Raw genomic sequence first — 13,653 nt, forward strand, 5'->3', positions numbered from 1 at the left:
GACTGAGCCATGTTTCTTAACAATTTTTTCAGTTTCTCTTTTGCTCACCTTTACATTTAAGTCATTGATTATCAATGCAACTATTGATTTAATCTGAAAAGTCTCTCTTAGAAAGTTCTTTGAAGAATTTCACATTTTCTGTGAGAGATGCTGTTACATAATGTTGTGCTATGGAGATCTTTTGTAAATAACTAGTTTCAAATACATAATATGATATTACCAAGAACACCATAATATTATATGTCTATTGACTTTGGATCAAAGATAAAATGAATGCCACTAATTCTTTGTATTTCCTGAGTAATATCTGGCTTCATTTAAACAAGAATGTCAAGGTTGACATGATCCAATTCCTCTTCTTAGAATTGTACATTTAGAGAGGAACAGTTAAATTAGTATTTAAAGATATAATTATCAGTATATTCTGCCCCTATTCTCCCACTGTGCTACCATCCCTGCAGAAGGGAATGAGAAAAGACAGGATGTGAACCATTTTATATTTTTCTTTCATGAGTTGCCATGGCAAAAGAATTCATCACAAAATGGTCTCCCTACTAATGCTGGGTATCTTTGTACTTATTATAGCTGTTCCTCAGAAAAGTTTCAAAGTCTATTGTTAGAACTTGACACTTGAAGGCCTATGCTAGAATTTTCCAGAACTTGCACTCTACCATCTTCAACATATAACAACCATATGATTCAAGGCAATTCACTTGATTTCTCAGTGCCACCAAGTGACTCTAAGATTAAAAATTATATAACAACATTGTGTGATGATCAACTAGGATGGACTTAACCCCTCTCAGCAGGTTGGCAATCAAGGACAATGCTAAAAGACTTGTGATGGAAAAAAACCATTCACATCCAGAGGAAAAACTATGGAGACTGAGTACAGACCAAAGCATATGATTTTTACTTTTTAAAATTTGTTTTATGTTTTTCTCATGGTTTTTACCCCTTTAGTGCTGATTTTTCTTTCATAACTTGACTAATATGGAAATGCGTTAAACAAGTATAAGCTACATCAGATTACTCACTGTTTAAATCCCTCCTCAAATTGGAACCTCAATTTTCTCCTTAATAGAATGAGCATATTAATAGCAGCTACATAATAGGATTATTGTGAGGATCAGATGAAATAACATAGATAAAATGTTTTACAAATAGGCAGTTAGGTGGCTCAGTGGATAGAGTACTGGGCCTAGAGTCAAGAAGACAGTTCAAATCTGTCCTTCAACATTTACTAGCTATATGACCTTGAGTAAGTCACTCAAGCTCTGTTTGCCTTAATCCAATGGAGAAGGAAATGGCAAAGCACTCCAATATCTTTGCAAAGAAAACCCCCTGGGCAGTATTTTCCATTGGGTCACAAAGAAACAGTCACAACTGAAGGAAGGAACAACAGCAGCAACTATTAAAAATGCTAATTATCATCTCATGAATGTTTGACAGCTTCTTCAGGGCAATTTTTTTAAATGAACTAAATCCATGGTCAAGGGAATAGAATAAAATAAAATGCCAGTCTGAGACAATGTACTCTCTCATTTACTGAAAGTAAAAGAAAGTCTTTTGCTCTTATGGCCAAAGGATGAAAAATTATTTGTATATTCTTACCTCTTTACAGTGCCAGGCAGGAGAAAGACCAGAATTACTGTGGCCGATACGTATCTTGTGGAGTTCTCCAATATCTCCAGTCTTTAGCTGTCAGAGAATCCCAAACAGTAGACAATGGCCAATCCACAAAATTTGTGTGAAAACACTTCATATTACCCCCCCCCGTTTCCTAAGACTGTGTCTGACATGTACAGTAGCAGGTTCATTATACATTCTATTGTACCATAATTTTCACTGAAACAGTCAACCATAGAATAGAGACAATCTCAGCTAGTTATGATGTCCTATGGAAAGGTCATAGTCAATAGTTTCAACCAAAAGGAATGATCAGAATCTTTCTTTAATGATTCTACCTCTTCCTTCAGGAGTGTTTGAGGAAGTAGATTGACTAAATACAAAAAGATTAGTTTTAGTTGATAAATTTGGATCAGGCAACAGAGAAGATATGGTTCTATGAAGTCAGATTTCAGTCTCTAAGTACTCTTCTCCCAGATTCCAGGAATAGCATTTCCATATCATAGAATAATAAAAAGAAAAAAGATAGTTTCACTTGAAACTGGAGATGTATTATAAACATCTTGCTAGAGGCAGCTAGGTGGCGCAGTGGGTAGAGCACCAACCTGGGAGTCAGGAGTACCTGTATTCAAATCTGACCTCAGATACTTAATAATTACCTAGTTATGTGGCCTTGGGCAAGCCACTTAACCCCATTGTCTTGCAAAACAAAATAAATTTAAAAAAATCTTGCTATTCCTTGTAAATATATAATAAAATTAGCATGTAAAATTTTTATCCTCCCTATCCTACCCTGCCCTAGAAATGGCTACAGAAACACACATAAGAAACACACACACACACACACACACACACACACACACACACACACACACACAGAGGGAGAGAGAGAGTACTGAAGGATGATGACCCTGAGGGCAATACAAGTATTTCATCTGTATTGATAGAGATTAGGGATCTGTTTCTCTGATGACGTTCTGATCACTCTGTCCCCAACATAGGCAAGTTTACGCAACTTTATTACTTATTATTTACTCCAATTACCATCTGTGATCTGTCTGTGATCTATTGACTTGATTGGGTATTTAAAATAGTATTTATTACCTTTCACTATCTGACTTCAACATACTTTTATAGGTCTGTTTCACTATTTTCTTCTCCAACCTGTTTGCTCTACTTTGGCATTTCCTCTCCAGCCTCCATGGCTTTGTACAAGTGCGCCCATGACTGAAACATACACCCTCTTCAATTTTTCCTCAGAATCTCTGGTTTCCATCAAGGTCTAGCTTACATATTATGATCAACAGGAGTCTTGTCCTGATACTGAGTCCCTTAACTTTTGAGGACTCAGATTCTTCAAATAACCATTTATATACTTCTTTGTGTGCATGTTGTTCCTCTCTATCTCTTTCCCACTTACAGCAGAATGTATTCGTTTTGTATTCTTGCCACCTAACATAGTGCTTCGGTCATAGTAAGTAGTTGTTGAATAGCATTACATCTAAAAGTTCTGAGCTGGAGAAGGACTTGACAAACCACTCAAGTATCTTTTCCAAATGGGGTCATGAACCATCGAACGTGATGCCTGAATAACAAAAGGTTTCTATATTTATATTCTCTCTGCCGAAAATTCCTAATCTTGAAGTTTGCATGATCCATGACCCTTAGCTTGGAAGTTTGCTTGGGCTATTCTCCAATTTATCATATATGTATGTAGATAGATAGATAGATAGATAGATAGATAGATAGATAGATAGATATGGATATAGATAGATATATAGATACACACACACACATATAAAAACTGATTTGTCCATAGTAGTTTAAATATAAAGCTCTTTGAGAGTAGAGACCATGATTTTTTTGGCCTTATTTTCTATCATTCTATTTATTTAGTTCAGCGTTTGCTTGCCAACTAATTGATCTACCCCTGGACTATGATTAATCTAGCCGTGACAGCTCATGAAAAAGGATATGCACCAGACCCTGATGGCAGTCCCTCATAAAGAAGCTTCCATCAAGTAGTCCTCTCCAGCTCTAGTCTTTATTATATTGTACCCTCTTGCTTTTGTTTGCTATCTCTTTGAGAAATTCTTGCTAGAGATTATTTTTGATTGAGTATCTGGAGGGCACATAGGGTAAGAGCATGACAAGCTACATAGAATCAGCCCTTTTTATGCCCCAGCCAACTGCTCACTCTGTCCCCAACATAGGCAAGTTTACACAACTTTATTACTTACAGTGAAGATATCTTCTCGGCCTTCTTGAAATGCATTCCCACTGGTTCCATAAAGATAGATAGGTGCTGAGCTTCTGTGGTGTCCATACAATACAATATAGATCTGTGAGCTAGTTCCTGCATCCGGCAACTCACTGGTAATTACTGAAATCTTCCAATTACCATCTAGAGAAACATATATTGGATCAAAAGGACATGTCTGCATCTTAGAAATACAAATGGGGTATAATATCAGATTAAGAATGTCTATAACAAAATGACAATAATGAAAATAATAATAACAACAATAGCTAATATTTTACACAGCACTTACTATATGCTACCACTTTACAATTAGGATCTCATTTGATCCTCATAACAACTCTGAAAGATAGATGCTATCATTATCACTTTTACAGTTGATGAAACTGAGGCAAACAGAGGCAAAGCTTTGCCCAGGGTTGCAAAGAAAGCAAGCATCAGAAGCTGCATTTGAACTTAGATACTCCTGGCTTCAACTCCTGAGCTTTATCTGCTATACCATATATCTTACCTAGTAGAAAATTTGGAGCCAGAAAGACATGGGACCAAATCTGGCCAGTCTGACACATGTAATAGAATTCTCTGAGTCCCAGTTGTTTCCTCTGTAAAATATTGATAAAAATATCTCTAGGTTCAAGCTCATAGGGTTATTAGAAAACTAAAGTGAGACACTTTAAAATGCCACATATAAATGCCAGCTACAATATTTTCTAGAAATGGGCTTGAATTTGAGCAGAAAAGATTTTCATTAGATATGAAAACCTCCTTAGCAATGAGTATTATATGTTCACCAGAGCAAGATGCTAAAGGAGACTAGAAATTCCTTCTTTGAAGATCTTTATAAATAATCACTTCCTCAATATGTTCTTCGCTGTTGCCTTCTAGAACATAGCAGCCTCCTACTTGTATCTTCCGCATTGATTTCTTTCTCTTTTTCTACCCCCCCATTATTATAGCATTTTGTCCTCTCCTTCTCTTCTCTCTTTGCAAGCTCTTCACAATGAAGCATCTATAGATATATTGACTCAGTGTTGCCCACATTTGTTGCTTCAGTTCCAGAATGACTCCTGAATTCCAGATCTAAATTTCCTACTAACTACTTGGCAATTCAACTCAGATTTCCAGACTACAACTCAAGTAGTGCATCATCTTAAGCCCCTTAGTTATTTTTCTTCCCATTTTCCCTACTTCAATCAATAGCACCATCATCCTGATAATCTTACAAGCTAAATATCCTGAAGAATCTTTGAGTTTCCATCACAGCTAATATTTATTTAATGTTTTAAGTTTTGTCAAGTGCCTTATGTAAATTTTTTTCATTTGTTCCTCACAACAATCCTATAAAGTGAGAAACTGAATAATGTCCAGGGTCACTGCCAGAGGCAAAATTCAAATTCAGGTCTTCCTAAATCCAAATCTAACACCAAACCACTAACTACCTCATACATGAAATTAAATTAGGCACCAAGTCCTGTCAAATCTTATATTATCTCTCCTGTGCATCTCCTTTTTGCCAATCCCTCTATCATCATGCTAGTACAGACATATTTCTTCTTGTCTGAAATATTGAAATTTTTTCTCAACTTTCTGTAGAAACTGAGAAAAACAGGATTAAGTGACTTGCCCAAGATCACACAGCTAGTGGATGTCCGAGATCAGATTTAAGTCCAAAAAGATGAGTCTCTCTACTTCCAAACCAAATGCTTTATCCACTGCATCACCTAACTGCCAGTTCAAATACTACCTATTCCCTTTTTCTTCTCTGACTCCCCTCCTCCCTTCAGAAGTGATCCTTTCCAACTCTAAATAGTTATTTCATGTATATTTCACATTTTTCCCTTGTATTACAGTTATTTGTTCTTGTAGTGTATCTCACCTAATAAAGTCAAAGCTGTTTAATAATAATGATAAGGCTTTAGGGAATATGATGTTCTTCTAGCAGCTAGACATTTCAGCCACAAATGGATAGTCAACCTATCCTCTCTCAAGAGGTTTTTGATTTAATGACAAGTTTCTGAGATCCTTCTAAAATATCTTATCACAGGGACGGGTAGGTGGCACAGTGGATAGAGCACCACCAGCCCTGGAGTCAGGAGTATCTGAGTTCAAATCTGGCCTCACACACTTAATAATTACCTAGCTGTGTGGCCTTGGGCAAGCCACTTAACCCCATTTGCCTTGCAAAAACCTAAAAAATAATCTTATCACACACATAAATACATACGTATATATATATATATATATATATATATATATATTCCATATATTTTTATAGTTTCTGAGTTCAAATCTTTAGTTATAAACATTTTAATTCCTGGTTCAATTTTCTTGAGCTTGTGGGGAAGTATTCACCACTGGACTAGCAATTTATATAGACCAAAGAATAATACAGAACATTTTGAAACCTACATAACATTTTGCTGAGGAAGATAGAACTCTTTACATCATGCTTCTTTGAGATTACCCATGGGTAAACTGAGGTAGCAAATATTAAAGGGATATATCAAATTTTGCCATAATAATGATAAATCATAGCATGAGAAATAAATTTAGAAATTTGAACTTTCATCAGTTCATTAAGTCTATCCATTAGGACACAAATTTATTTCATTGAAAGTTTGATCTATAATTCACTTTGACCATTCCAGTAAGAAATTAACATCTCTCTTTAAATCATTTTATATTTCCTTTGTGTCTTTTTTATTAAACAAATTTGCTACTTTTTTCAGATTCTGGTAAAATTTGTGAAAGCTATAAATAGCTTTAAATTATTTTCATGGATAATGATTTAGTGTATAAAGAACTTAATATAAAAATAATCTGGTAACAAATGATGGCCTCTACTTGCTACTGAAGTTAACCTAAAAACATAAACCAGAGAGTTGAGAAATGCCAACTTATTTCTACATCATAAATGGTACATGAGTGCTCATGAGAATGAAATGAAAAAAAGTCTATTCTGGCTTCTGTTCTATTAAAGATAAAGTCAAAGAGTTCAGGGGGCAGAATCAATACTTGCTAAATGTGCAAGAACCAAATCGATAAGGGGAAAAAATTGCAATTTCTAACAACTAATATGGAGGAGGATGGAAGGCATGAGAGTGGAAAGAAAAGTGAAAACAATGAAAAATTTCTCTTGAGCATAGATTTCTGTACCTATTTAAATCCTGAAATTTGTCCAAATCTTACCACTGGATAAAGAGAAAATAGAGCAAATGGATTCCTGATTAAGGAGGGAGCCCCAAACCTTTTTTTTTTCAATTAAGAGATTAACCAAAAAAAAAAGAGAGAGAGAGATTAACCAATGGATGCCTCACCTACCATATGTCCAGTTTGTGGGAGGAAGGAAATAGAGATACAAGATAAAACATGGTCCCTTACTTCAAGATGCTAGTCTTGAGAAAACAAATTTAACAAGGTCTAAAACTATTAAATAGAATAAAATTAAGGGCTAAGTTATTTGTCATGGAAAAGATAAAGCTCCTAGGATCAGAGACTATCAGATTACAATTCAAGAGGGGACCTCAAAGGCCATGTAATTCAATCCCCTTATTCTACTGATAAGGAAAAGGATGCTGTTGAACATTAAGTGAATTACTCCAAATAACACAAGTAATAAAGATTAGATGTGAAATCTGAACCTCGGTTCCCCTGACTCTAAAAGCAGTGTTCTTTCCCCTATACCATAAGATCAGTAAGTAAAATAGTTGAGAAATGTTTTAAGGATAGGACTTGAATTAGGTCATGAAGGATCTTGAACTTTGAAACATGAGGTACGATATGATAAATAAAAAAGCAAAAGGGGGAACATTTCAGACAGTAATAAAAGAAAATCATGGAAATGAATGAGAACACTAATACATGGGCATCAAGTAAATCATTTAATTACTCTAGACCACATAAATAATGATACCATGAAAGTAAGTGATAACTATGTTAAAAAATTGTATCACTTTATGTATGATTATATGATTGTTTTATGATTATGTATAATTATATTATTTCTTTAAGAGTAAAACTTAACTTTTTTCTTCCAAGGCAAATGGGGTTAAGTGGCTTTCCCAAGGCCACACAGCTATGTAATTATTAAGTGTCTGAAACCAGATTTGAAGCCAGGTACGCCTGACTCCAGGGCCATTGCTTTATCCACTACACCACCTAGCTGCCCCAAAACTTAATTTTTTAAGTCAGTTTAGGCTCAGGACCCTTTGGTAAAATATTACAAATGAAACATATAGTTCCTTGAAACTCTCCAAAGAAAGCCAATTTAGAAGTCTATTCCATTGTTTCAACATGCAAATGGTGAATTAGAAAATGAAGTCTATATCAAGTAAATCATAATATAAAACTCATATTTGAACAATTGTCCTGACTCCAATTCCAATGCCCTTTCCAAATTATTAATATGGATCTATGTTTAGCATGATTGTACATGTAGAGACTACATGAGATTTCTTTCTCCCAGGGGAGGGGAGAGGGAAGGGAGGGAGGGAGAAAAATGCAAATCTCAAAACCTTGCAAAACATTATTGTTGAAAACTGCCATTGCATGTAGTTTAAAAATAAATAAATAAATATTGAAATTTATAAAAATACATTTATATGTAAACAGATTTCTAAACCCATTCTGAGGATACAAACATTGTGTAGTAGAAAAAGAACTGGGGCAGCTAAGTGGCACAATGGATAGTGTACCAGTCCTGGAGTCAGAGAGACCTGAGTTCAAATCCAGTCTCAGATACCAGATACTTGGACAAGTAAGAAAGAAAAAGGGGCGGCTAGATGGTGTAGTGGATAAAGCACCGGCCTTGGAGTCAGGAGTACCTGGGTTCAAATCCAGTCTCAGACACTTAATAATTACCTAGCTGTGTGGCCTAGGGCAAGCCACTTAACCCCATTTGCCTTGCAAAAAAAAAAGAAAGAAAGAAAAATAGCTGAGCTTGAACTCGGAAGGATCCAAGTTCAAGTTCTGACAAATTCTAGCTCTGTGATGGAGAGTTAATTACTTTATCTCCCTAATCAGTTAACAAACATTTAGGAAGCACACAAGTTGGGGAGATTTTTGACCCTCAAAGAGCTTAAGAAGACACATTCCTAAATAACTAAATACAGGATACATACAAATAACATTGGGAGAAGCAGTGGTGACTAGTGAGATCTTGAAAGGAGTAGTCCAGGAGCTACAGTCTTGAAAGAAGGTAAGACATATAAAACTTAAACATAAAACAGTATAATTCAGACATTTCATGCAGTTCAAGGGTTCTATTGTAATCCCTGAATTTTTGCAGGCACAGATGGTGGCAAGTGTACTTCTTGCCTATTCACTGACTCCTGCCTCATTCCAATCTGAGCCACTCCACTGGTGGATAAATGAGTGAAAATCCATCTAATCCACTGTTTACCCAGATTCAGACTAAGTTTTATATCCTGTCCTGTCATCAACCAGGAAACTCGAGTCTGACATCTTGCCATTGATCCTATCACTGAGCAACACCAGCAGCATTACCACCACTCTCTATCTATCGATTTTGTTTTGAGAACAGAAATACTTCCCTTGCTACAAGAAAGGATGAAACAATCTACTCTCCAATACTTCCTCCTATAATTCAGGGATTTCACAAACCCAAATTTCTTAAACTTTTTTTTTTGGCATGGGGAGAGAACCATTGACCCCTTTGACAATCTTGTCAAGGCACTTCCCAGAATAATACTTTTAAATGCATAAAATGAAATGCATATATTTTACAAGATTATACAAAACTATATTAAAATAAAAAATGCAATTTTCATATTCAAGTTCATGAATATCCTAAAATCTATCCAAAGACCCCTTAGGACTTGTAGATTCAAATCCTTGCTGCAAATTCAAACTCCCTTCCCTGAGCCATAATATAGTATGTGATTTGTATCATCACTCTATTTGATTGCAAGTTTCTTGAGGGCAGGTATTGTCTCACCTACACAGTATTTGTCACATTACGGGTACTTTATAAAGGCATATTCGTTCATTCATATGAATTACAGCTGTAAAAAAGATGGTAGAAATGGGAGCTAGATGACTACAATTAGATGGATTTGTTATTAGTTGAATGGATACATTCATAAGACCATACTGAGAGGCAGTACAAGTTTGACTATGCTCTGTTTGAGATTTTTATCAGTGACTTAGTTCACAGCAATACAATGATCAAGGCCTCAAGATGGAAAATATTATCCATATACAGAAAAAAAAAACTGATGAAGTATGAATGCAAATTGAAGCATACTATTTTCACTTTTTTGTGGTTTTTTTATAAACTATTTTTTAAAACTGTTTCTTCCTTCACAACATGACCAATTGAAAATGTTTTACATGATTACACAAATATAATTTGTGTATCAAATTGCTTGCAAATTTGGGGTTCAAAATTTTATTTAAAAAGAGTGTTAATGGGGCAGCTAGGTGGTGCAGTGGATAGAGCACTGGCCCTGGAGTCAGGAGTGCCTGAGTTCAAATCCAACCTCAGACATTTAATAATGATTACCTAGCTGTGTGGCCTTGGGCAAGCCACTTAACCCCGTTTGCCTTGCAAAAATAAACAGATAGATAGATAGATAGATAGATAGATAGATAGATAGATAGACAGATAGATAAATAGATAGATAAAAGAGTGTTACTACAGGATAAAAGTTATAGCAAATTGTACATAAAGGTTCTGCAGTTACTTGTGCAATCATCTTTTTTTGAATTATACTGTTATAGGTTGGTTGCCTGTTTTATTTCATAAATTAAAAACAAAATTAATATGGTTGTTAAAAATGAATGTTAAAAATTGTCTTTACATATAAGTAGAAAAATAAAGTGTTATTTAAAATATATACATATTTATATACTAGTTTCTTAAAGGCAGACATGGTATGACTATAAAATTTGCAAATGACTCAAAACTGAAAAAGAGAATCAACTGCTGAATGACAATCTATATTCAAAAGAATCATGACAGGTTAGATCTGATGCAAATAGGTGACATAATGTACAAAGCAATGAGTCAAGAGTCAGAAAGACCTAGGTTCAAATCCAGCCTCAGACACTTACTAGTTATATGGCCCTGGATAAGTCACTTAACTTCTTCAACTGTAAAATGGCAATCAAATTTCACCTACCTCCAAAAGTTGTTGTGAGGATAAAACAAAATAAAATTTGTAAAAATATTTAGCATAGTCTCTTGCATATAGAAGATACAGGTTTTTTCACTTCCCTAGACTAATGGCCAAATCTCAGAAGATGAAATCCAATAGGAAGAAATACAAGATTTTTCATTATTGTTGTTTTTTTAATTCACTGCATAATATAGTAGAGAGTATGCCAGATTTTTCTGAAGATTGGCTTCTCTGAAAAGGATCAGGGAGTTTTAATAGACTGCAAGGTCAAGATGAATCCTTGTGTCATTTGTCAGGCAAGAATACTAATGTAAGTGAGAAGCATTGAGAAGTAGAGTGTCCCAGATTTTCTGACTCCCAATTCAGTCCCAATTTGGACTATAGCAACTGCTTCTCTTATTCCAAAGAGGCCTTGGTTTGCCTCTCTTGTGCACAAGAATTATCTATACGCTATTCAACATCTCATCTCCCTAACAGATTATAATCATTGTAGAGTAGGTTTGCTGGGCCTAACCAAAGAGACACTTAAATACTTGCTGAACTGAACTTAAATTTATAGAAAGAAATTTATATTTTTATGGTGGCCACCTAAACACATCATAACAAAATTAAAACCTAATTCTTTCCATACATTGAGGAAAAAACATAAAGCAATCAATGCAGAAATATCTAAAAATTCATACAAAATAAGTTGAACATTGCTACTTGGTGTTGGGGGGGCAACTAAATGAAGCAATTGTATATATATCCTATCAAGTTCAAACTCATGTGCTATTTGCTTTGTGGTTTATATACTTTTTTACTTTGCTCAGGAAAAAAAAAGTTTTGACCTAAAAGAGGAAATAACAATTTCTACTAGGATGGAAATATTGCTACTACTCATATAATTGTCACCAAAGGCAAAAGCAAGTATAGTCCCTCTCTTTACTAGCCCCATTAATAGCACTAAATATTAAGTGACTGTGACAGGTTATAAAATTTTATTGCCTTGTATTTAGGATTTTTGTCCTGAAAATTGAAGCAATTAACCCTATCATCCATGTAAAATGCTACCCTGACTAGCCCTAATGATAAAGAGACACTCTTTTAAAAAGCCTGGCATTTTCCACCATAGAATGAAAGTGAAACAAGATACTAAAGATAAGCTGCTACTTTAGGGAAAAGTCTACCAAAAAGGTTTTAATTTTGACAAAAATCCTTAAGTAGTAAAATAGCCTTGTAAGGAAAAAAAAAAAAGATCAGGGCAGCTAGGTGGTGCACTGGGTTGAACACTGGCCCTGGAGTCAGGAGTACCTGAGTTCAAATCTGCCCTCACACTTAATAATTACCTGACTGTGTGGCCTGAGGCAAGCCACTTAACCCCACTGCCTCGCAAAAGAAAAAAAAAATCCTAATGCTTCATGGCCCAAAACTCCCACCATCTCAGCTTGGAAAAGATGCTGGAAACAAGGTTATCAGACCAATTCAGACAAGTGCTAGATCGATTCGGATCACAGTGGTGACTATAGTTTGCTTCTTCAGTTTTGACCCTTGTATATAAGTGCACTATCATCATGGGCCTGAATCTGAAATAGAAGAGGTAGCTCTGAATGTACATGGTGGTGGGGTGGGAGGGAACAACAGCCTGAAACCAAACAGTTTGGATGCTTCCAAGCTCTCTCACAAGGATAGATCTTGAAGTTGGAAAAAGTTTTAGATCATCTGGTCCAACCCTCATTTTATAGATGAAGAACATGGGGTACAAAAAGTTTAATTAACTTACCTAAGTTTAGTAAATAGCAGGATCAGAATTTGAATCTAAGTTTCTTGAACCCAAGTTCAATATTTATTTCATTAAAGTCTAGCCCCTCCAATACTTTTAGGGTTTTTTGCAAGACAATGGGGTTAAATGACTTGCCCAAGGTCACACAGCTAAGTAATTAGTAAGTGTCTGAGGCCACATTTGAACTCTCCAGATTCTAGGGCCAGTGCTCTGTTCACTGCTCCACCTAGCTACCCACACTCCTCCAATATTTACCCTAAACTATATCCCTATACCAAGTAATAATAATCTCTATTCAACCATCCCACAACACCAAATAGAAACTATCTCTGTATCCATCTAACCATTGGTCCACCAGCACCGTTCTTATTCCCTGGATCCCCCAGATACTCAAGCAGTATTAGTGAAGTCAAGTTCAATATGTCTAGACATCATCGGGCACCAGGCTTTGGGGGAGATAACCCTCCCTCTCGTTTCTACATCCATTTTCACCTCCCAGTCCTAAAAGCTCCTCAATTTTCTAACAATTGGCCAATTATAATTTCTGTAAATACAATAGACCAAATCCCAAATCAGTAGGCTTTTTTTTCAACCAAAGATCTCTCTCCTTCATTTGTCAAGCTCTCCTGCAAACAAACACCCTCAAGTTTTATACAACATTTGTATTGAAGTACCTCATCAATGAATGGTAATTAACTCAAGATGAGCTACTCTATATCCTCCACTTCAAAGGTCAAAATGCACCTATCCTATCCCAAACAGGTACCTGTCTACACTAATTGAAAAATATTTTTTCTATAAATCACTGAAAATGGAACTTGAAAACCCTTGATTAAAATTTTCTGGTTTCAAAGTAGTGCAAT

At 35.4% G+C, this 13,653-nt stretch overlaps 1 protein-coding gene across 5 annotated transcripts in view; it reads right to left on the bottom strand.

Moving 5' to 3' along the window:
- LOC141497715 (lipoxygenase homology domain-containing protein 1-like) overlaps nt 1–13,653 on the bottom strand; it is a 710,463-nt gene that overhangs the window by 590,974 nt on the left and 105,836 nt on the right. For all 5 annotated transcript variants that reach the window (XM_074200482.1, XM_074200484.1, XM_074200481.1 and 2 more), the window contains 2 exons: nt 3,870–4,033; nt 1,615–1,701 (listed from right to left, as the gene is read on the bottom strand). In XM_074200482.1, the coding sequence (XP_074056583.1) occupies nt 1,615–1,701; nt 3,870–4,033 (251 nt within the window). The remainder of the gene's footprint in view (nt 1–1,614; nt 1,702–3,869; nt 4,034–13,653) is intronic.

Source organism: Macrotis lagotis, chromosome X, assembly GCF_037893015.1.
Source record: "Macrotis lagotis isolate mMagLag1 chromosome X, bilby.v1.9.chrom.fasta, whole genome shotgun sequence".
In the NCBI taxonomy this organism is placed as follows: Eukaryota; Metazoa; Chordata; class Mammalia; order Peramelemorphia; family Peramelidae; genus Macrotis; species Macrotis lagotis.